General features: G+C 28.9%; 1 protein-coding gene across 5 annotated transcripts in view; it reads left to right on the plus strand.

Annotated features, from left to right (window-relative positions):
* LOC111634314 (CREB-regulated transcription coactivator 1-like) overlaps positions 1-23,777 on the plus strand; it is a 210,865-nt gene that overhangs the window by 42,240 nt on the left and 144,848 nt on the right. For 2 of the 5 annotated variants that reach the window (XM_023379066.1, XM_023379070.1), the window contains exons 6-9: positions 2,702-2,772; positions 3,060-3,118; positions 8,918-9,159; positions 15,790-16,037. In XM_023379066.1, coding sequence (XP_023234834.1) covers positions 2,702-2,772; positions 3,060-3,118; positions 8,918-9,159; positions 15,790-16,037 — 620 coding nt within the window. The remainder of the gene's footprint in view (positions 1-2,701; positions 2,773-3,059; positions 3,119-8,917; positions 9,160-15,789; positions 16,038-23,777) is intronic. The other 3 variants (XM_023379068.1, XM_023379069.1, XM_023379067.1) reach the window with 3 other exon arrangements.

Below are 23,777 nucleotides of genomic sequence, written 5' to 3' on the forward strand. Positions count from 1 at the left end.
GTTTTATATACAATACAAGTAAACCGACAGATATTGATAACAGAAAATGGGCGATGGCAGAACAGGAAAATACAGGTAGACGCGTCTCTGTAATGACAAAGATCCACTAGACCTCATGAGTATTCCAGGGGTGTATATGGTTCCCATCAAGGATGATAGTTATGCATGATTTATAGTATATTGGGCCACCTTAAGATCCCTTTGAGCAAGATTGAAAGAACATAAATATGAGAGTGATTCAAAAAGTAAGGTAACAAGAACTCTCCTGTACACATTTTATTTCACAGGCAGATATAGTGATACAGATTAATATGGCACTGGTACATATTATTTTTCAACATAGTCATCATGCTTGTACAAACATTTATTCCAACAATATTCCAAGGCATCAATGCCAGCAGAGAAGAAATCTGCTGTCGCTTGGCAGCACTTGAGTGCTGCAAGAGTCGCTGGTACCATTTCTGCGGCGCTCATATTTTGTGGCAGAGGGATATATCTGGGTCCCTGTTGTAAAATCTTCTCAATTCGAGATGGAACAATTTCCTCGGTGTAATTGTGAAATTGGGTTGGCTGCACCGGATTTTGTTGTTTGCGTGCTGCATTACAAAGCCACTTGAATTTCTTGCTTAGTTTATCTCTTTCATCTCGTGCAAACTTCGATGCCATGCTGTGAATCTTTCCAAGTCGGTCGTAGAAATCTACGACTGACTTGGAAACTGGATGCAGATTTCTTGGAAATCTGCATCCAGTCCCTTCAGCCATGCCATGAAGGCTTGCTGAACTTCCATATCAGTTTGGAATTTCCTACCACCCAGATACCCAGATGCTTCTTCAATGGTCCGAAGAGATGGAAATCACAGGATGCCAAGTTGGGGCTTTAGGGAGGATGTTCCAGTACCTCTCACTTGAAGCACTGTAACAATTCAGTTAGCACATCTTTCCTGCCTTTATCAAACTCAGTGCACCAAACCCACACCTGTTTTTGTGACATAACATTACCATCGTACACCTCAACAAGTTGACGATGAATTTCTACTGATGAGTTGCCTTCAGACCAAATCACACTTTGCATTTCCATGTTTGACCATGTTTCCGTGAGGGCAGCCATTTTCAAAATGATATTGCAAGAGTCTGATGCAACATTTGCACCATCTAATGCCTGTGTGATAAAGCTGTAATCTTCTGCTGCTGCCCTAATGGGAAATTCAAACAAGAGAAGGAATATGACACCCGTGAGAGCTCTTGTTACCTTACTTTTTGAATCGCCCTCGTATAACATACAGACATCACAACTCATTACAGCCCTTGTAACATATGTTGTATTGGATTCTGTCCAAGTGCAATGGGATCAAGCCAAAATCATTAAGAAGACTATCAGTAGACATCGTATTTGTCATGTGCAAGCTTTAAAATATAGAGATATGCACAACAGGGCATTCACATCAACTACAAAGATCTCAATGCCCTTTTTACAGCATTGAGAGACTGATTTGAGCTATAATCTATAAAATTGGAATGGCATTTCTTCTACACTTACGACATTTGGGACATTAGCTTTCTTTGTTACTATATTTTTTATTATTTTTCCTATATATACAGTTGAACTTGGATGGATATAATGAGTTTGTGGTTATAATGAGCAAAATGCCATAACAATTTTAATTTATGCATATTTCCATAAATTTTCTCATGTTTATAACAAAGGTACTTCATGGATATAAGAGCAAATTTTTGATAGGTATGAAAACACACAGAAATCCTTAATTGTTCAAGTAGTAAAAAAATGCAATACCAAATTCTTGGAAGAGATAATACTGAAAGGGTTATTTAGTTTTATGATCACTGGATAATTAGTTTTACATCCTGCAAGGATTACAGGCCTATTCATTATTTACCTTTCTTTTTGGAGACCACCCACTCTTTCTTGACTGGCTTTTGACTCTACTCTGCCAATTTATGTAAGCATCACTACAACTGTAAAATTACTGTATATTCTAGTTAGAAATGAACTCTTTCTTGAGAAAGATGTCTACGAAGAAAATATAATTGTTTCTCTGTGTACAAAAAAATAGAAATTATTTGCAAGTTAGAACAAAAACATCAGTATGTAGAAAGTTTTATTTGTCATCACAGTAAGAAAATATAAAGCTAACCTTAATTTTAAGATTTGTAGATAAACTAACTGAAATCAGGCATTATTACTATTTAAAAAATGAAATATTTAGAAAAATTTACTTATTTTTAAACTACCAAATCAATATAAACTGAAAGAAGCAGTACACCTTGTTTAACTCCAGCAATATATTGAATTAACCAAAAGCATTTTTAAACTACTTTCATAGGCCTTTTTAGTTGGAACACCAAATGAAAAGCAAGGTTACTGCTTTTTGTTTGGTTACTTCTCCCAGTTTTGTCAAATTTTTTTGCAAATTGAAACAAGAAATAATGTACTAACAAATTGATAGTAACATCCATCTACATTTCTTGGTGAAATTTTAATAACAGAGGGCCTATATGTATCAGCTGTAGCTTCTCACTCAGTTTTGGTATCAAGAAATTGATTTTCCTACCAAAAGTGCTTGAATTTTGGTCAAAATTTGTTCCATTAAAGCATTTAATTTTGATTTATAATAATAATTATTAAAAAATACACATGTATATATATTTATATATATAATATTAAAAAACTTATGTTTTTTAGCAGTTAATGATGTGGATGGCTCTCTTGCATTAGACAGTGGGCAGATGAAAAATTATTGGGATCCAAAGAAGGTGTGAAACAAATAAGTATACATAATATTTTAATGTTTATAATTTTAATTAATTCATTATGTTAGTTAGTTATAATTTTAAAAAATTACCATCAGGAAGGAAAAATGTTTTAGTAATTGGATGATTTTATATAAAAAAAGAATTAATATTCATTAAGTTATAAAATTGAGTTGATTGAAAAATATATGTTTATTTATACTATGAAGATCAACTTTTTCATCTACTGTAAATATTAATTAGGACAGTTATGAGTAAAATATCAATCCATTAATGTCTTCTGTCATTAGCAACAGACTGTCTTACTTCCTCAGTCCCGGCCAAAATCGTGTGAAGTTCCTGGAATAAAGTAAGTGAAGTGTTTTATTCACATAAAATTATTATAAAATATTTTTATAAAAAATTAAAATTACAATATTTAATAATAGTTAATAATTGGAATTTTAATAATTTCTAAATGATGACAAATGCAAGAAAATAAACTTGTAAATACATAATTAATTTATTACTTTTGTACAGAATTTAATAAATTAAAATTTTTTATGTTATAATTTAAAAATTCTAATAATAAATACTTGGAATCTGTTTAGGGTTTTTTTTGTTGACGTTTTTCTAATGAACATTACAAAAGATTATAATAAAATCAGGAAATCATTAAAATAAATAAAATTCTTGAATAATTTTTATAGTTGAAAATGTAAACTATATTTAATTTCTGTTTAATTTTTTTACATATATAATTTGTTTACAGATTTTAAGCATTATAAATTTTACAGATATATCCCAGTTTATGAATGTGTTATGTTTTTGATTATGCAATATAAACCAGATTGTTTCATTGTTAATTATAAAATGAGCATTATGTTATATACAAATAAATTATCCTATCAATATTGTTATACTGTAACAAAAAATATTAATCTTTTATTGCCTAAAATTTGTCATATATTCTCAGATTAATACTTATTAAAATATATATATTACACTAATATGATATTAAAACAAAATAATGTTTCAAATACTGGATAGCTTCAACAACATTGCATTTAGAACAGAAGAACCTGTTTAATAAATGCTGGTGGCCTTCCAAGCATCCATTAGAAGACCATTGCTCTGAATCACAGAACAGAGCTTGTATGCATCACCAGAGTTGACAAAACATGAATATGCTGCTTGCACCATAAGGAAAAATTAGTACGAAAATATTCAATTGCACATTATAATGATAGGGAACCCAAGGGTAACTACCATACAACAGAGAGTTCAATATAAAATTCAAATAAAGAGTTTTATATAATAGGTTTTTAAAAAACATTAGAACATTTTTTTTAAATCTTTACATTTAGCAATCATTATTAGAAAAAGCTCAATACTGTACATAAACAGATAATTAAGACCATTCGATGCCATATCAGCTCTTAGTAAAGGTCACCAATTTTTAAACTTCTTAGAAACAAAGAGAGTCTTTGGGATGATGAGGAAAGTACATGACCTTGACCTACTTAGACTCATGGAGCAGTAGAAATTTACAAGTCAGTGGTAAAGAAAAATGCAATTAACTACAAAGATTCCAATTTAATATTGAGCATATGGAAAACATGTTTACAAAATAATTAAGGCATTTAAATATGAACTTTCCTAGGTGAACCAGGACTCCATTTTATTATATATTGGAACAAAACAAGAAATTAATTTTGTAATATTCATTAATTGTATATATATTTTTTAATCCCACAAATGTCATTTGGGCTTTTAGCACTGCAAAAAGCTATAGTTTGAATTGTGTTCCAGACCAATGTTCAATTTTGTTAGTCTTAGAATGTGCCTGAAGATGGTTGTTTAAAATAATCAAAAACATTAGCATTTTGGTTCTTTAATTTCATCAACATATTTCTTAAAAGTTTTTGTATTTGTATTGTGTAAAGCTAAACAATCTGTTGGATTATGTTTGGCTAAAATGTAGCTATTATTTAATAATTAAATATTCAGTAATTTTGCCTAGAGGTAGGTGTTAGGTGCCATCTCTTGATAAATTTCATAATTATAAATAAATTGATATTTAATTTTTAATTTCGAAAGTTCTTGAAGAAAAGAATCAACCTGGAGTGGCACTAGAACCTGCAACTCCCACTTACCATGGGATATGTTGCCAGTCATGCTACTCAGACTTCTGTCCAATCTTTACTTTCAGAACTATTAATCATGTAGAGAACTTACAATCATACTAGTTACTCACAGCATCTACTGGGGACAATTTAAGTGTGGCTAATAAATAGAACTGTATTCAAGATGATGAAATTGCTTTAAAATGCAATTACTAGCATTTTCTTTTCATTCTTTTTATACAATAACTCACAAAATTTATCATAATGGAGTTTATCATATATTTTAATTACATATAAATTGAAATTTTTAAAAATATAAGAAAAAATATCACAAATTATAGATTCAAAAAATTTTTTAAATAACCATAATAATTAATATATTTTTCCAAACTGTTTATTACAGATTCAACTGCATATTCTAAAGTAAATTTCAATAAAAATAAAATTTTAGGTAAAACACTACTTCATTATTATTATAACAATTGGTAATTATGTGTATTGGTAATTTTTGACAGTAATATTGACATCTAAAAAATAGAAGTGACAATAATTGAATAAGAACAGCAATTAATTGATTTGTTTAATATCAGTGGAGAGAACATAAACTTGGATATATCTAGATATGATAACATTTTTATTATAAAAAGTAACTCTATATTAAATAATGATTAATTTAGAATTAATGATTAATTGAAACCTATTTAAATTATTTTATTATATTAATAATAAATATTAATAGTAAACTCATTTTAATAATTCAAATATTAAAACACTGATGATATAAACATATTATTACGAAATGCATAATTAAAACTTTTGTACAAAATTTCTTTGAAAAATATAAAATACTGCTGGTAAAGGCTTATTTTGGAGAGTTTTTGTATGAATCTTGTGAGTGGATTTATAAATTACAGTAAAAGATTTTGATTATAACAAAGTTTTTTGTAAGTTTTTTGCATATTCTATAATAATAAATCGTTTTTTATAAATTTGATGAGAAGTATAATTAAATCAGCTTAAATGTTTAAATAATAATAATTTAATAAACTAATTTACCACTAGTTGCGATGGCTCATACATATATCAGCTGTTGCTAACATTTTAATCTGTTGTCAAGTAGTAAAACATTTTCTTAGACTGTACATATGCTTGTTGCTAAAATGAAGTCATTCATATCTAAGTATCAAAATAGTTAAGTTAAAACTGCAAATCACTGAAGTAGTATCTAGCCAATATAACTATCAAAAGTAGTAATTGAAGAATACAAATAAATATCTAAGACATGATCTCTAATTCACTAAATTAATGATCCTTAATAGTTTCCAGGAGTCAAAAAATTTATTTTGATTAAATGTTTTTCAAAACTCTTATTGTTTTGTTTTCAGATCTATATAACATGAATAAAGTACAGGTATCCCTTGTGCAACTCTGCATTTCTACAAAACAGTTTTGCTCTAACATGGTTTTGAAAATTGGGGAAATTTCCATACAACATGGTTTCGCTCTAATGTGGTTTGAGAATTTGGGAAATCCTCCATACAAAATTTTACAATTTTTAAGTGCAAACTTTGTTGTTCAATATTTTTTTTATCCAAGTAAGCATGCATATTTCTCAAATTTGTCCATGGATTTTAGAATATTGAAATTTTCAATTTGTTTTGTGCCTTTCATCAAGTTTACTTTAATGAAAACTGATAGTGCAATTTTTTTCTTTCTTGTCCTAGCTTTCCTATCAACCAGGTGTCGTCATTGCTGCTTTCAGACTTTAGCTTATAAAACTGTCACTTTGTTTTGTTTTTATAGATTAATCTTTGTATTTAGTAAAGTTTATTTAAACATTTTTAGATAAGTGTTATTAAACTTCTTTAACTGTAGGTAAGTAATCATTTAGACAAATGAAATACAGCAGTATCTTGGTACTCAGTGTATCCAACTCTAACAATTTGGTATTCAAACACAAATTTTTGGAAAAAAATCGTTCAGTACTCAACTGAACAAATGCTTAATAACCATATTTTTATTTTTGTTTTGTTATTCATGAAAAATTTTTATGATGATAATAAAAAAACATGAAAGTTTTTGCTGATATTTCTGATCAAGATCAACAAAAAAGCTCAGATGATGATGATATTTTGTAAAAAGAAAACACTCTCATTTAACTAAGATTATTATTAATGTGTAATACAGTACTTTTAATTGTGATTGTTAGTTAATTATTGATTGCTTTAATAAACATATTTCTCTTAGTAATGAAAAAAGAATAGTATAGTTTCATTCACTATTGGAACCTAACCCTTTTTCACTTGTCCTTTCTTTTGTATAGCTTGGATTTGCATAACATGGCACTTTTTTGGAACCTAACTACTAGGTTATACATGGGATACCTGTACTAATAAAAATATAAATAATAAATTTATATAACTGAATTAAAAATAATTTAACATATAGTTCAAATATAGAGCAAATTTTAAAAATATAGATTTTATAATAGACTATACCTTGTAAAATTTCTTTTAAAAAACAGAAATAAAGCTTAAGGACAAAGGTTTTCATATTTGCAACTATAAGCTTGGATTTGTCCAATTTTATTTCTTTTTTTATTTAGTCAACGCAGTATTTATCCCCTCTTTATTGGATATCTGTTTTATATTCATTTATTTTACATATTTAACATTCTATTAGTGATCTCAACATACCACTTACAAATATTGCTATTCTTGAAATGCACTAGAATTTTATGAATACCACTTATCAACTTGCATCTGAAGAATTCATTTTTATTTTTGATTAGATCATAAATTGTAAGGGATTTAATTATTACAATTCTAATAACATGTCCTTTTAGATACAGATTTGTAAAGTTTGTGGTTAACAACCCAGACATCATATCTACACAACAACATAATATTGAAGATTCAAAGCAGTTTGTTTCATATCTTCAGTTTTAAAATGAATCAACATTGTAAAATACAGTCCTAATAAAGTTTATACAAATGTGACCTAATACAACATTTGACAATGTGACTCAATTTTGTGCAAAAATAATTTCTTTGAATACACAAAGAATTTTTTGATTTCATTAAAGTAGTTTTTGACCTAGTTTCTCAAAAGATGTGTTATTATTGTAAAGCAAGCGATTACAGTATTTCAGTTTTGCTTCATTGTGAAAATATTTAATTAAATTTTTAATAATATTTTCCTTGATAAGTATCCATATTTTAATGATATATTACAGTAAATAAATTAATAACATACCATTATTATGAAAAGTTTTCTTTTAAATATAGGTTTAATTATCACTATTTAATTTTTTAATAGTTTTAAATCAAATTTGAAATTGATTGATAAAGCATTACTTAAACAATAAACTGTTTTGAATCTTCAATATTTCTGTTTCAGAAAGAAACCACACGAAACAAAGCCTTTTAAATAAAGGCTTTGTTTCGTGTGGTTGTGTAGATATTTTTTACTTGACATCTCTTGTTCTTTTCTAGCACTTCTTAGTATTTTCATATAAATAATGACAAACTTAATATAGTAGACATAATAGACGTAAACAGACTGATGATGAAATTTTAGTCAAGTTTTCTAATGTGTTTATTTAGAATGTGTTACATATATACATATTTACTTATTGCATTGAAATTCAGAATATGATGACATCAATAAAACTTAAATTTAGTAGATTGATAAGTAATTTTAATGATATAATTTACATCTATGTTAACAATGTAGAAATATCAATAAAATTATGATATTATTTATTTTCATGGTTTCTTATTCAATAAAATTTTTCAATTTAACTTCACTGAAATTGATATTTGTTATGTAAAGACTTGAAGTGTGTGTGTTTATCTGATGATAATAGAAAAGATATAAATTATGTTTACTTTTAATATCTAAAATAAATAATTTTTTAAAAATATAGATATTAATAAATTAAATAAAAATGAATAATTTTTGAATATGTCCAATTAATCTATAGTAAGAAATATAGTTATGGAAATTCATCTGTATTAATTGATAATTTTAAAATCTTTTAGCGTGTTTCCCAGCCAAGAAGAAAATGCATTAATGATGCATCATGTACCTATGTCTAATAATACTGGATCATTACCAGATCTCACCAATTTGCATTTCCCTCCACCTTTAACAACACCTTTGGATGTTGAAGATCAAACAGCAACATGTACGTCTTACAACCAACAAACTTTATTACATCCAAATACTTCCACATTATCACCTCCCTCTTTAACTCCCCAACGGCATCATACTCATGGCTTAGGTAAGATTGAAAATTTTTCATAATCATAAAATTAACAAGATAAATTATTAATTCTGTCAGAATTCAATTTAAATTTTATTGTAGAACAATTAAAGATTAAAAATATTTTAATGGAATAAAATTATAATACAGAGAGGAAACAGTAAAGAAAATAATGATTCATTGAAAGAAGTATGTGTAGAATATCTACCTAATGGAACAAAGATGACTGAAATATTGAATGCACTGGACTTATAGAAATAATTACATTTTTAATTTATTTAGTTTAAAATATATTTTCTCCTTCAAATTAGTAGTAACTTCTTCCNCATCATCATAATCTTACTAATATTGTTATTGGTGGTTGTAGTCCTCGTCATCATAGTCATCATGAAACACGTTCTTTACAACAACAACAACAACAACGATCACAACCAACCAGAGTGTCTAATTGGGGATGTGAAACCTTTAAGAAGCTCGAACTCAAGGACAGAACAGCTTGAACAAAGATGACTGAAATATTGAATGCACTGGACTTATAGAAATAATTACATTTTTAATTTATTTAGTTTAAAATATATTTTCTCCTTCAAATTAGTAGTAACTTCTTCCTGTACATCATACTTTTCCTTTAACAATAGAGTTATGCCAGTCATCTAATACCTTTCAGGGGAACTTTTTGAATTGAAATAACATGACATCTAGTTTGCATTAGAAGTTCGTATGTAGTTCATCAGGGCCTCCTGCCCCAAGGTTTCCATATCTGGTCTCAGATTTCATTTATCTAACTCCATTCTTGAGATTAAGGAAAGATGGACAGATGACAGTGGGAATTTATAGGTCTACAATTTTTCAAATTGCAGCACAATTAAGTAAAAACCAAAAAGACAACCAGGAAAGTCATAAGACAGACAAGAATATAGAAGTTATGTTGAATAATGATCTGTCTTAGAAGTTTTTGGGTCATATAACAATCACAAAACAATGAATTATAATTGGATATTTGGGAGAAACTTAAAGTTAACTTAAACTTTTTTAGTTTCTATATTCTATTTTTCTTCACATCTAAATAATTGATTCCTAAAAAATTCAAATTACTTTAGCTAAGCTTTCCGTTTACTTTATTTTACTAATGTATTTTATTTTATCTTATTTAATTTTTTAATTAAATCTTAGCATAAATATTATAATTATCTTATATAACCATATCAACAAATGCAGATTTTTCAGTTTCCTAATTAATTATATTTGAATCTTTAATTTTGATATTCCTAAAAAAGTATATTATTCAAAAGTGCAAGAATACTCTCTCTTTATTATAATTTTAATTTCATTAAGATATTTTTATTTTTAATTAACTCAGCATTGTAATTAATGTGATCCAAAAAAGTACTTTGAAATACATATATCGTAAACCCATGCTAACTTGGACTTGCATAACTTAGACAAATTTTTTCTATGAACTATATGGTAATTTAAAATTTCTTAACAATAGAAAAAAATTATAATTAACAAGTATTTTTTATATTAAGAAGCCTTTGCAATATTTGTGCATTATATTATTGTAGTCATTAAGTTACTAAAGATTGTACATTATTTATACTGTACTGTCATGAAATTTTTAGCTCATTTCATTGTTATAATAAACTTGGTAGTATAATGTACTAAAACTCAGTAAACTTCTGAATAGAGCTGATCATAATAAATTACTGTACTATATATCGACCTTTTTTGTTTTCCATATCATCTGAGAAAACACAACTGCTAACTTGGACTTTGTAAACTTTGATAACCTTTACCTTCTGTTAGTCTGAATTAGCAGGGGTTTACTGTGTTTTAAATTTAGTTTTAAAAAAATATTTTTTTTTTATCTTTGCACTGGGTTTCACTTGAATTTACAAGATAAGAAAACAAAACAAAAAATGTGTATATTAAAAATAATGTGTATCATTTTTGGTATTAATGTTTATTTTTTCATGTGAAAAATATTTCAAAAATTACACTATAGAATGAATTTCTAAAATAATTTAAATTTAAGAGCTAGAAACTTTTATTTTGACAGGAATGTTTATTCTTGTAAAATAAAAATAATTAAGATGATAAAATGTTGAGTTTTTAGTTTTTTTCCTACTTGGTTTATATGATAATGTACATATTTTGTTTTTATGTTTTATTCATTTTTTTGTTTTTTTTTGTCACTTATTGCAATGTTCTATTCAATGTATAAAATTCAGCATGCACATTTTAAAAATTTATTCCAAAAATGGAATGTGGTAAACCAATATAGAATAACTGGCAGTTTTGTTCTTTTTAAATTATAAAATTCAAATTTTTCCCGAAGAAGGTTCAATTAAGAAAACCAAAAACATTAGAATAATACATATTTACTGCATAGTAAATGGTTACATTTTTATTTTAACATTTCCAGTTTAATTTATAGATCATTGTCATGATTTTTCATTAATTGATTAATAAGTTCAATCGACTATTCCAACTGTAACACAAAATTTGAATTGTTTGCAAATTTTAATACAAATGGCAATAATAAATACATGTTAAGAAGATAAAAAGATAAAATAAAAGCAATAATAAAATAAGAATAAAAATGAATAAAAAGATAAACATTAAAAAATTTGTATTCTTGTTATATGTTGTTAATCAAGGCATACTTTCAAGAGGTGGAAAGTGTATCTGCATTCTTATTATTTAGACATTTCCAAGAGGTTCTCTCTGGGGAATGCTTGAATATTTTCATTCATTCCATTAGTAATGCCTGAGATGGCAAAGAAATGTTTTGATCCCTGTTAAAATGGATAATATAGGACTGAAAATAGCATGCATTAGATACACTAGCAGGAAATTAGAATAGTGAGTCTATGAATATAAATATGATGCCTGCCACAAATGCAATAATATAGCTTAAGCATGTTTCACTAACCAAGACTAATTCAATATTTTGTGGGACAAAACCAGGGTTATCAAGACTACAGCTGGACTTTAAAAAGTTCTGTTGCTTCCTGTGCCTGTGGGACAGCAGGAATTTTAAAGTGCTTTACATCAAATAACAATGGCTGAAAAGAGAAGCACTCACTGAAGTGTAAAGTCTTAACTAGAGTCTGAAACCTCTAAAATCTGTTTTAAAGGAGAAATTTGTTTTATATAAAAATATTCTTAATTGATAAAACATTGCAAGAAAGGTTATTTTGCGAGAGAGTAGAACAGGAATTCAACCATTTTCTCCTATGATCGCAAAAACAGAAAAAAAGAATGGTTAATAAAACTAAATGTCACACAAGTGCAGCTGGTAATATTTACAAACAAATACAGTAGACCCCCTATAACGCTTAGATATGTTCCACGCTGATCGAATTTTACGTTGTAGGAATGATTAAATACATGAGCCAATCGCGGCCCGATAGGTGTGAACTTTACGGACTAAGGCTGTTTGAAAGGTTTTCTTCTATAAAATTAACCGATTCTAGACTAATTCCACTCAACATTTCCAAAACACGTATAATTTTTTGGGAATAATCTGTATAAACTATGCTATAAACAAAAAATTATAGGATTACTTACCGAGTGTGCACCATTCGACTACGCCCGTTGTTCAAAGCTTGTCTTCGTCGCGGAACAGCACACGAAACGGCGGCCGCGATTTCTGATAAATAATTTTTCGCAGAAAAATAACTTGACCTTTGGAGACATCATTAATATAAATAATTTTTATGGCCGTTGAATAAGAAGTGTTTCTTTCACAAGAAATGTATAAAATTAGTGCTGTATTAGACTTACGGTACCTAATTTACATACTGTACAGACGATAATAAACTCAACTTACTAGCCTAAAATCTCCGTAGCGTGTTGCCAGGCGGCAGAAAGCATATATATAATTATAATAAAGTTACAATAAATTAAGTTAATATATAATTATATATACAGTACCTAATTTATATATAATTAATATATAATTATATGTACAGTACCTAATTTATATATAATTTATATATAATACTAAACAGACGATAGCAAACTCAATTTAGCCGCTCCGTAGCGTGGCGCAGGGTCGGAGGAAAGTAGTTCGGCTGCTCATCCACTATTGGTCCAGACTCTATCAATCTTGTCGCGAAACGACGTTATAGGAGGTACTTTATACAAATGTTGCTACAATTTTTTCGCTACGTTATAGGAATTGTCGTTATAGGAACGCACGTTATAGGGGGGTCAACTGTATTTACAAAAATGTTTGACACAGTTATGGACATAATTGCAACAAATTCAGTAAACATCTTCAACTGGTGTCTAATCTTTGGATTCTGTCCCAAATGGTCCTTGCAACAGACTAGGGGCCAATTGGAAAGGGAAGGGAGAAGATGGAGATCACAACCAACCAGAGTGTCTAATTGGGGATGTGAAACCTTTAAGAAGCTCGAACTCAAGGACAGAACAGCCTGTCCCATCAAGGCAGCAGAGCTTATCCCACTAAGACAGTGGAGCTTATTCAACTAAGACAGCAGAGCTTTTTTTCACTAAGACAGTCAACTTTAACCAAGTAATATGAGTAAACAACAAACAGTGTTCTTTAAATTCTCCTATTAGTACACTATCTGCATTGAACACCAAGATTAATTAGTTGATCACTGGATCAACTAATAAGGAGCAACAAACATTGGGAACTTTGTCTCATTGTGCTGGAACATTGTATCCCCAACTTGTCACCATTGTCTGGACATCATGTATCGTGTCAGATTAGTTTTAAGGACAAAGGGAGATTCTCCTAAACTTATGTAAGATACATTTTATATTCTAATAAATGGATGTAAATTGTAAATGGAGAGATCTTGCCTCAGTGTCTAACGCCATCACTCACACATGCAATTTACACCTCGCTATCCTGAATGTCACTTCCTTGTTAAACAGGAGAGTGTAGATTGCCATGCTAAATGATATCAGGTCAGTGATAAGGCATCACTGGGGTCCTCACAGAAGAGTACAGTAAATGAGCTGCTTGTCTCCTTGGAGAAAATCTAATGTTGACCTCTACATTTAAAACTTGGCTTGATTATTTATGAAAGTCATAGATCATAACAGCAAAAGTTTCTGGTTCTTGAAGAATAAGTTCTCTACATTGGTCCCTAATTAGGCAGATTTTGTCTTCAAAATATTTAATTACAATAAAATCCATATAACGAAAAAAAACCAAGTACCCTACAGTTAGTGATGCTAAGATAAGAAGGTATATTTGGTCTGCAAATTCAAGAACTAATGAAAAATCCTGCATTTGAAGGTAGTTTCAATGAAGCAAAGGAATCCTTTAAGAACATTGTGAACAATTTTTTTTCTTGGGAATCAAAATACGGCAGATAACTATGAAATGCTTGTTGTGAAATTTTTGCAGAACTACTGACAACTAGAATGTTGCATGTCTCATTCATGTAAGATTCATTTCTTGGACTTGCATATGGATTTCTTTCCCAGGAACCTAAGAACCGTTAAGAACCTATAGAAAACCGTTTTCAGATGAGATCCAAGTATGCTAGCTGACTACTGCTGGACCATGAAGATAGATATTCCTGCAGCTAAATATGGCAGGAAATCCACATGGAATACATTTTAGATGATAGAAAGAGATTGAAAAAGATTTGAAATCAATGGAAAAATTTCTGTAAGAACTAATCTATGATTTCCTTTTAACAGGCATTAAGTTACATTTTGTTCCTCAGTATTACTTTACTGGTATTGAATGAGAATAATTTTTCATATCAGTGAGTTTTTAAACAGAATTTTTGTTATAGGAAAAATAAAAACCCCAAAAAAACCTTTATGAACAACTATTGCATTTGGAAAAAGTTATTGTTTGATATCAATATAGGTGACATTATTGGGCCCATAATTTTTTGAAGATTCTGCTGAATGTACAATTAATATTAATGTAGAAAGTGGATACCTCCAGAGATGGTGCAAACATTCCTTCAGCCTCAACTTAAACAGCAAGCACTTGGCAGTGTTTAATTTAGCAAGAAAGTATTATGATGAAAGAGTTCATTACACCTTAAAATCAGCAAAAATGATGTGATGAATTAATGTTTTCAACCACATGCAGTCTGCAGAATCCTAATATGCAACCTCCCAGGGCTTTGACAACAAAATTTTATTTTACTGTTTTCTGTCTTGTACCTTATGCAATCCTAATTAAGCTGATATTCATGACATTCAAACTAAATTTGACCATTAAAATGATGAAAATAAATTGTATATTATTAGTTTTCATTTTAGTATCAAGATACTTCATATCCACCAGTAAATTTTGTGCATACTGCAAGACGCAGCATAGCAGTTTTGCACAAAATGTTTGAGGGTCACATTGACAAACATTGTATTAGGTAACATTTGTATAAACTTTATTAGGTTGTATTTTACAATTCTGATTCATTTTAAAACTGAAAATATGAAACAATAATAATAATTTTTAAGATGTATATGGTTTGAAGCAAAATGCACTTTACTTTCAGAATAATTTTAAAATTTTTATTTTCTTTAAGCATATATACATCCTTTTTGATCAATATATTAATTAATATATATAATATTTTATAACAAATATAAATATATGATGATCTACATAATAAATAATGCACTTTTGTTATTTTTAAGGCCCAAGTGTCAGTGGTGGAACATTAATTCAAACTTGTGGTGGAGGGGGTAGTCGACATTCTAGTCCTGGTCCATCTCCATCTCCTTCCTCTCGTCGTCGTCATCATCATAATCTTACTAATATTGTTATTGGTGGTTGTAGTCCTCGTCATCATAGTCATCATGAAACACGTTCTTTACAACAACAACAACAACAACAAGTATGTAATTTGCCTTATGGGCATGAAGCACCCAGGATCACAGTGGAGGTAGGGTAGATCCCAGAGATGGCTCTGCAATGCAAAGGCAAATTTTTATCAAAAAATATAATATTAATTACACAAATATTAAAATTTTAAATATTTATTTATTTAAAGATATTCTTTTTTATTTAAATTTTTTCAAAAGCTTTTTAATACAGTCATATATTCTAAATTTATTTGACTGTGTGATGAATAAATTTAGTTGTTTAAATTCAATTTATTAATTACTTTAGTTAATCACAAATATTTTAAAATACTTTTAATTTAAAAGAGATTGTGTTAATAATTAAATAAAAACAAGAGTTATATCTTACAGTTCTAATAACAGTAAATTGTTTTGCCAAGATTGGGAAAGATAAAAAAAGATAACTACTGAGTATTGGCTTTTATTTTTAAATTTTAATTGTTGACAAAATACAGGGAAGTTGGCTCAGTGCTTTGCCAGACAAGCTGATATAATTCAGCAGTTTCAAATGAACTTGGTTTATTTATCTAATGCAATCTTTCAGAAATATTTGATAACAATATATTGATGTTATAAACAAAATTTGAATTTAGAAATTGTTATATAAATTTTTTTATTATATGAATACTCCAGATTCATCAATTGTTTTGTGATCTCATTTTGACATTATGCTGGATCAGTTTTCCAAAGGTTAATAAGTTAATAGTTTAACAGTAGTCTTTTTCATTTTCTTTAATTTGTTAATATAATTTACATCAGTTAAATTGATCTTTCCTTTGCCTTGTATTAAATTTCGAAAAGTTAATAATTTTATAATTCATTGACAATTTAACATTTATTTATAAATTACCATATCTTGCTTTCAAAATTTTTTCACTTTATTCTTTTATTATGTATTGTCCTATTTCTCTAGTTTATAATATATGAAATAACATCAAAGCATTGATGCTTGACGGTTTTTATGAAAGGTATGAAACAATTATTAATAAGCAAATTGAAACTTTTACATGCCTACCAGTGGCCAAGCAGTTCTGTTCTCTGAACACTGAGAGTTTGATCATGAATTTGCATGGAGTTTTCTGGGTTTTCTCCATGTCTGTAGTGCCTGAATAGGGGCCAGTTACCCTTAAAAAGACCTCTTGGAAGGCATCCCCTAGGCAGATCTTCCAACTGTTGCCTTGCTGTAACTTTATAAACAAATAAACAAACAAAATTTCTATAAAATTGATAAACTTAAATTTTCTTATAGAATGCTAATTGTAACAAGTTTTCTGTGAATAAAACATTTCTTGTAGTGTGTATACAATATCTGCCATTTGGGCTGCAATTTGAAGAAATTGTAGACCTACCTATAAATTCCCACTGTCGCCTGTCTGTCTTTCCTTAATCTCAAGAATAGAGTTAGATAAATGAAAGACGAGACCAGATATGGAAACCTTAGGTACTGGAAGTCTGATTAACTATATATGAACGATAGATGCAGATAGAAAGTCGCATTATTTCAAATTAAAAATTTTTCCCCTGAAAGGAGTTGGATAGATGACTGGCATGACTCCATTGCCAATGGAGTACAGGGGGCAAGACACTTCAATACTAATTTGAGGTGGAAAGCATATATTTTAAATGAAATAAATTAAAAATATGATTGTCACATTGCTGGGCTGCAATTTTTTATGTCACAATAAATAATTACTCATTATTCTGTAAGAGTTTCTTCCTATAACTGCTTCTTTATAGTCTTTATTAAAATACTGAGTGAAGGTAATAATAAAGAGATCTACAAATCTGTATTATGTTGTAAATAAAAATTTATCTTTAAATATAAAGTAATTAGTTTGACAAATTAATTACATGATTCAATAATAGCTAATATATTGTGTCTAGTTAGTTTAGTCATTCTGACTTATTTATGATACTGTTTTTTGGTGTTAAATAATTCTACACGAAATTATAAAATACAGAATCACAGAAATTACAAACTATAGAAGTATCTTCAATAACTCAATGTTATTATCATTAAGTAAAATTTGAAAAAATGCTATGTTAAATTAAAAGAAAGATGGTTTGAAAGTTATTACATGAATCCAAAAAATGAAACTAATCATTAAATAAACTATTATTAAATAATAAAAGTGACACAATCTATGTTGACAGAATGTACTGTATAAATATTTTAAGCTTAAAGAAAATATACGTAACAAAATCAAAACGTAAGATGAAGTAATTATTTTAAACTTTCAGAATAAAGATGCTAATAGATACCTTCTCTCTAATATTTGGTAAAGTGAAACCTATTATTGCTGGAGATTTATGATTGACACCAATTTTTTTAGTTGACATTACTGTCTTGAAAGAATTTACAGAAAGGTATAAAATGACAAATATACAGAATAATATTTTAAAAGACTTAATTCAATAAGTGAAAGTATGTTTACTCCTTTTATTAAGACTTTTTCAACTATGATATATTGAATTAAGAATAATAATTATATATCTTAAACAGTACCCAATTGTACAAATGGTTTCTAGACATACAAAACAATGAATATTTGTTTTGTATTTAGAACAGCTGAAAGCATTTGAGAAAACAAATAATTTTGCTGGTGAAGGCTTATCTAGAGAATTCAGGACAAATAAATATAACTAAAATTGAACAGAACAGTTATGTTTGTATTTATATGCATATATTGTACAGTACATATATAATTAATTTTTTAAAATAATAATAATAATAATAATTTAAATAAGAGTTAAATAAAATTAGAAGTGGTAGCTAGTTTGTTAAATTAATTTATAAAATGATATCTGTACGGCAATATTCATGCTTTTATAATACAGTAAGGGAATTTATGGGGTACAAAGCTAGGATCACTAGTGACTCACTATTCCCTATACAGTGATACCTCGGTTTTCGTCAATAATCTGTCCGAAAACAATCGGCAAAATCCAAAACCAACAAAAACCAAGGCAATTATTTCCATATGAATCAATGTAAATCCAATTAATTCATTCTAGACACTCCAAAATACATACCAAAAACACAATTTATAAAAGAATAAATAGTGTTTAATACTGAAAATGATAATAAATTAATATAAAATGAATGTAAAAGACTAATGTAAAGAATAAATGAACGTTTAACATGACATTCGAAGGACTGCTGGCTGTGGAAACTTTCATTGGTCTTATGATGAAGCTAAAAGGAAGGAAACAATGGAATTATTTGGCTTTTTTAAAACTTTTTCTGCCCTGTGGGCACTAAGAGGACCTCTTTTAGCAAGCCTGTTATGGGGCAGCAGCTGGGTGGTGAGTGACGGCAGGCCCACAATGGGGCGGTAGGTGGGTGGTGAGTGATGGGGCCCAACATATCCGGACAGATCACTTTTGAAAAATTCCTGGAGATTTTTTGACTCGTGTATTAGATCCTGGTTCCCCCAGAGCAGTAGGCTACCACCTTTGACTGCTTGGCCATCCAGCTGTCATAGAGGAGTTGTTTGGCTAAATGCGAGGGGAGGTAATTCTCACACAATGAGAAACAATGCCACACTGAGCAGGAAAACGTGTGGGTCGCCTTTTGTTTTCACAAAATTAGCAGTGAGGTTGCATGGGCATGCCAACAAAATCCGAGGGAACTGACGAAAACCGAGACAAATTTTTTGTGAAAAAATCGACAAAAACCAAAATCAGTGATAACTGAAGTCAACGAAAACCGAAGTATTACTGTATTATTGTAATAGCTACTTGAAATAATATTTGTTCCTTACTACTTTGGAAAGAAACTTTTATTAATGATAAATTCAGTTAACTAAACTATGGGTTTACTAGAGTATACATATCATTTACATTCAAATAGATAAGCAATCATTTAAGCTTCATATTTTAATTGACTGAGTACAATTAAAACAGTGTAAAAGAATCTCTAGTTAAAGAAATCCCATATGTACCAAATAATTTATAGAACTTCTAGAGATTCCTATCCCTAGGCAAAATTCTATGTAGTGAAGGATGAATGCTAATGGTAGTCTAATAGATTATTAATTACTTAATCCTTTTACCTATTTCTAACATACCAATTACTGAGTATTATGAGATATTTAGTACTATGGGGAAAATGAAGTGATTCTGACATACCTAAATTAAAGCCAAATGATTACTGGATTAAATCAGCCTGATTTAATCTAGTAATTATTTGGCTTTAATATAATCATTGGGCTTTAAATGTTTATGTATGGACATACCTAAATATTGTTTATCTGGAAGTAGTGAGGAAGTTGTGAATAATGTCTGTTTAACATTTTTATGAAGCTTAAATTATTGAAAATGCTTACCTTTATGGATTGAGTTCAGATGTGTTCCAATTTCATTCAGAGAGAGTTGTCTATTGGTAAAAGTAAATAAGCACTTTTAATAAATGGTTGTATCAGTTCCAGGAGGTAAGCTTATTGAAATGAAATAGAGGGATTAAAAGTAATGGAGAAGAAAATATATGTCTGAAAATGGAGATTTTCTGGTAATTTATTCAAATCATTTGTTTAATGTTGTCATGGAAAATTCATATACTAACAAATGGATCTTAATATTTGAGTGCATTTAATTGTAATTTGTGTGAAAGATAAGTTAAGGTAAAAAGAAATAAATTGTAATGTTTTCAAAAATGCATTCACTATTTCATATCAGTGTAAGAAATAGCATAAATGGCTAAAATTTTATAAAAGTTTTATGGAAAATGTGATGTCAGTTGAAAGAAAATAATTCTTATAAAATTATATACACAAATAAAGAAAAACGTAGAGAAAACTACCTACTAGGAAGCATTTCATATTGCCTCAGGATTGCATTTAGTCAATAAATGCTTATATATTGACTAAATTATTTCAAATGAAAAAAGAACACATTACACTGGATGACATATAAATTGCACTATAAACCTAATGACTGGTGTTAGTAACACTGGTCATCAGGTTTATATGGAGCTAGACCAGGCAATCAAAAATGAAGTGTATTTCTTGGATATTAACATCCACCCACAAGAGCAAAAGTTGGCTTACAATTTATTGTAAGCCAACTTTTGCTCTGTGCTACTTCCTGGCTGGATCTTGATCCTTACTCCTATAAAATTGCAGCTTATAGAGCCTTCATTAGATGTGCATTTACCCACTCTTCCTCTCTATCATTATGTGAGGATGAGTTGATGCAATGAGAAAGTCTAGCTATAGCACATAAATACAATGCATCATTGGTGCATAGTATAGCAGCTAAGGATGCTCTTGTCCATCCCAATCCACCAGAAGGACTAAATGCATTACATAATGATCACCATGATAGCGAGGACCATTACATGGTAACCTTCCATCCCCTCCTGAGGTGTGTATTTAATGATATCCAAAAAAAGGGCCATAAATTTTACTTAAAAGAGATGTCCCACCATTTTCACTCTCCATAGGAATGCAAAGGACTTGCCTACCTGAATAAGTTTCTGGGAGTATACTGTGTGTGTCTGAAAGACAGGAGATTTGATAGTGACATCATGTATGTAGGATCCACAAAAGATCAGTTAAGAGGCTGCAAGAGCATTCCGCTTACATAAGGCAGTCAAAAATATATGCTACAGATCTAGATATAAAGCACATGTACAAAAGGCTAGCACCTTAGTAACAATGCAATGCACCATATGGTTTAGATATTTAAAAGCTTTAGAAATTTTTAAAGCAAATATAAACAGCATGCATATCAATCACAAGGAGGAGCTTTCTTTCTTGGCAGCTTGACAGGCTCTTTACAGACTGGCATTATAGTTTTGTTGTCATTGTGCATTTCCATATTGACATATGGTGTTTTGTTCCAAATTTTTTTATAATGTTAAGGCTGGTACTCCAACGACTTCTGTTAGTTTTAAATTTCTTTGTTTTTCAATGAACATTGGATGTTATTCTTTTTTAATGTATATTCTAGTTTTTATATGTGAAATTGTCTTCCTACAAATAAAACACACCTTTAATAATCCAGCTAATAAAAATTAATAAATTAAAAACATTTTCGATCATTTCTTAACGATCTTTTTCAATTACCATAACATAGAATAAAATTGAACACAAAAAGAATGTAAATACGAAATTAAAAATATAAATAACAGAAAAGTAGCTATGGTGATAAAATTATGGTAACTGAAGAAGATCGTTAAGAAACGATCGAAAACGTTTTTAATTTATTAATTTTTATTAGCTGGATTATTAAAGGGGTCTTTTATTCATAGTATTTTTATCCAGTTAGTTTGTTATATAAGAAATTGTCTTCCATCAACAAAACAGCAAGATTCACCTGAAACAGGACTCTGGGGCATTTGAAAATGTTCATACAATGTGTATGTGTTACCAACAACAATCATTAGGTTTATAGTGCAATTTATAAATTATTTCATTATTGTTGAAATTAAATGTTTATTTTATCATGGATAAATAAAAAGTACTCATTTTCTTTGAGTTTGAATTATATTTGGTATAAATTAAAAATTGTGATAACTATTTTGGGACAGGGACTATAAGAAATAGTCATTTTTCAGATGTTAATTTACATGTTAGGAACAAATGACTTTTTTTTTTTTCAGGATAACTATAAATGCTGTTTTGTACCATGTTTTAAAGCCAAAATTCATATGTTACAAGCATTTTAATACTACTAGGTTGTTTGGAAAGTAATTTCATTTTTTTTGTACCACTAGACGGATTTGTCATATTTTTCCTGCCATTTTTATTCTAAACCGTATTATCATTATATATTTTGACAACTAGCATTTTAAGGCTTACTTGTAAAAAATTTTGTTTGATTCTGTGCAATTGTTTATTTTTTTGTGTCCCATCAAATATAGAAGATCGAAAGCAGCATATTTTGCTCTTTTATTACTGAAAAGATAAGAATACTGTTCAAGCGAGAAAATAATTGTGTGACGTTTATGGCAAAAATGTATTGACAGAACGACAGTGCCAAAACTGGTTTACAAAATTTCATTCTGGCTATTTCAATATTGAAGATGCACCATGTTCTGGATGCCAGTTGAAGCCAATGAAAACAAAATAAAAAGTACTGATTGAAGCAAACTGCTGAATAACAACACGTGAAATCACTAAAAGATTAAATTTGTCAAATTGAACCATTCATGATTACTTGAAACAAATTGGTTTTGTTTGAAAGCTTGATATATGAGTTTCACATGTTCTTAAGGAGAGGTGCTATCTTTGGTTGGATTTTAAGAAAATTTTTTTTTTGAGCTTTTACCAGACAATTTAACAATTGATTTGAAAGTGTACTGCCATCGAGTAAACAAATTGAGTAATATCATTAAACAGAAAAGGTGGTCAGAATTGATCAACAAAACATGTGTAGTGTTTTACCACAATAATGTCAAATTTCACACGAGTTTGGTAACTCATCAGAAACTGTTATAACTTAGATGGGACGTGCTATCACACCAACCATATTTGCCAGATCGAGCACACTCGGATTATTACTTGTTCCAGTCTATACAAATTTTTTTAACTGTAAGACATTTACTTGAAATGACAATGTCAAAAATTACTTGGATTGGTTTTTTGTAAGCAACGATCAAAACTTTTATGAATATGAAATCATGCTATTACCAGAAACTATGACAAGAAATATTTGATCAAAATGGTCGATAAATAATTCAACAAAATATTTATTTATTATAAAAATATTGTGTTGTTTTCAACGGAAAAAAAACTAAATTACTTTCCGAACAACCCAGTATATATATATATATATTT

This window comes from Centruroides sculpturatus, unplaced genomic scaffold (assembly GCF_000671375.1).
Source record: "Centruroides sculpturatus isolate CEXI.00-Female unplaced genomic scaffold, Cexi_2.0 scaffold886, whole genome shotgun sequence".
NCBI classification, from domain to species: Eukaryota; Metazoa; Arthropoda; class Arachnida; order Scorpiones; family Buthidae; genus Centruroides; species Centruroides sculpturatus.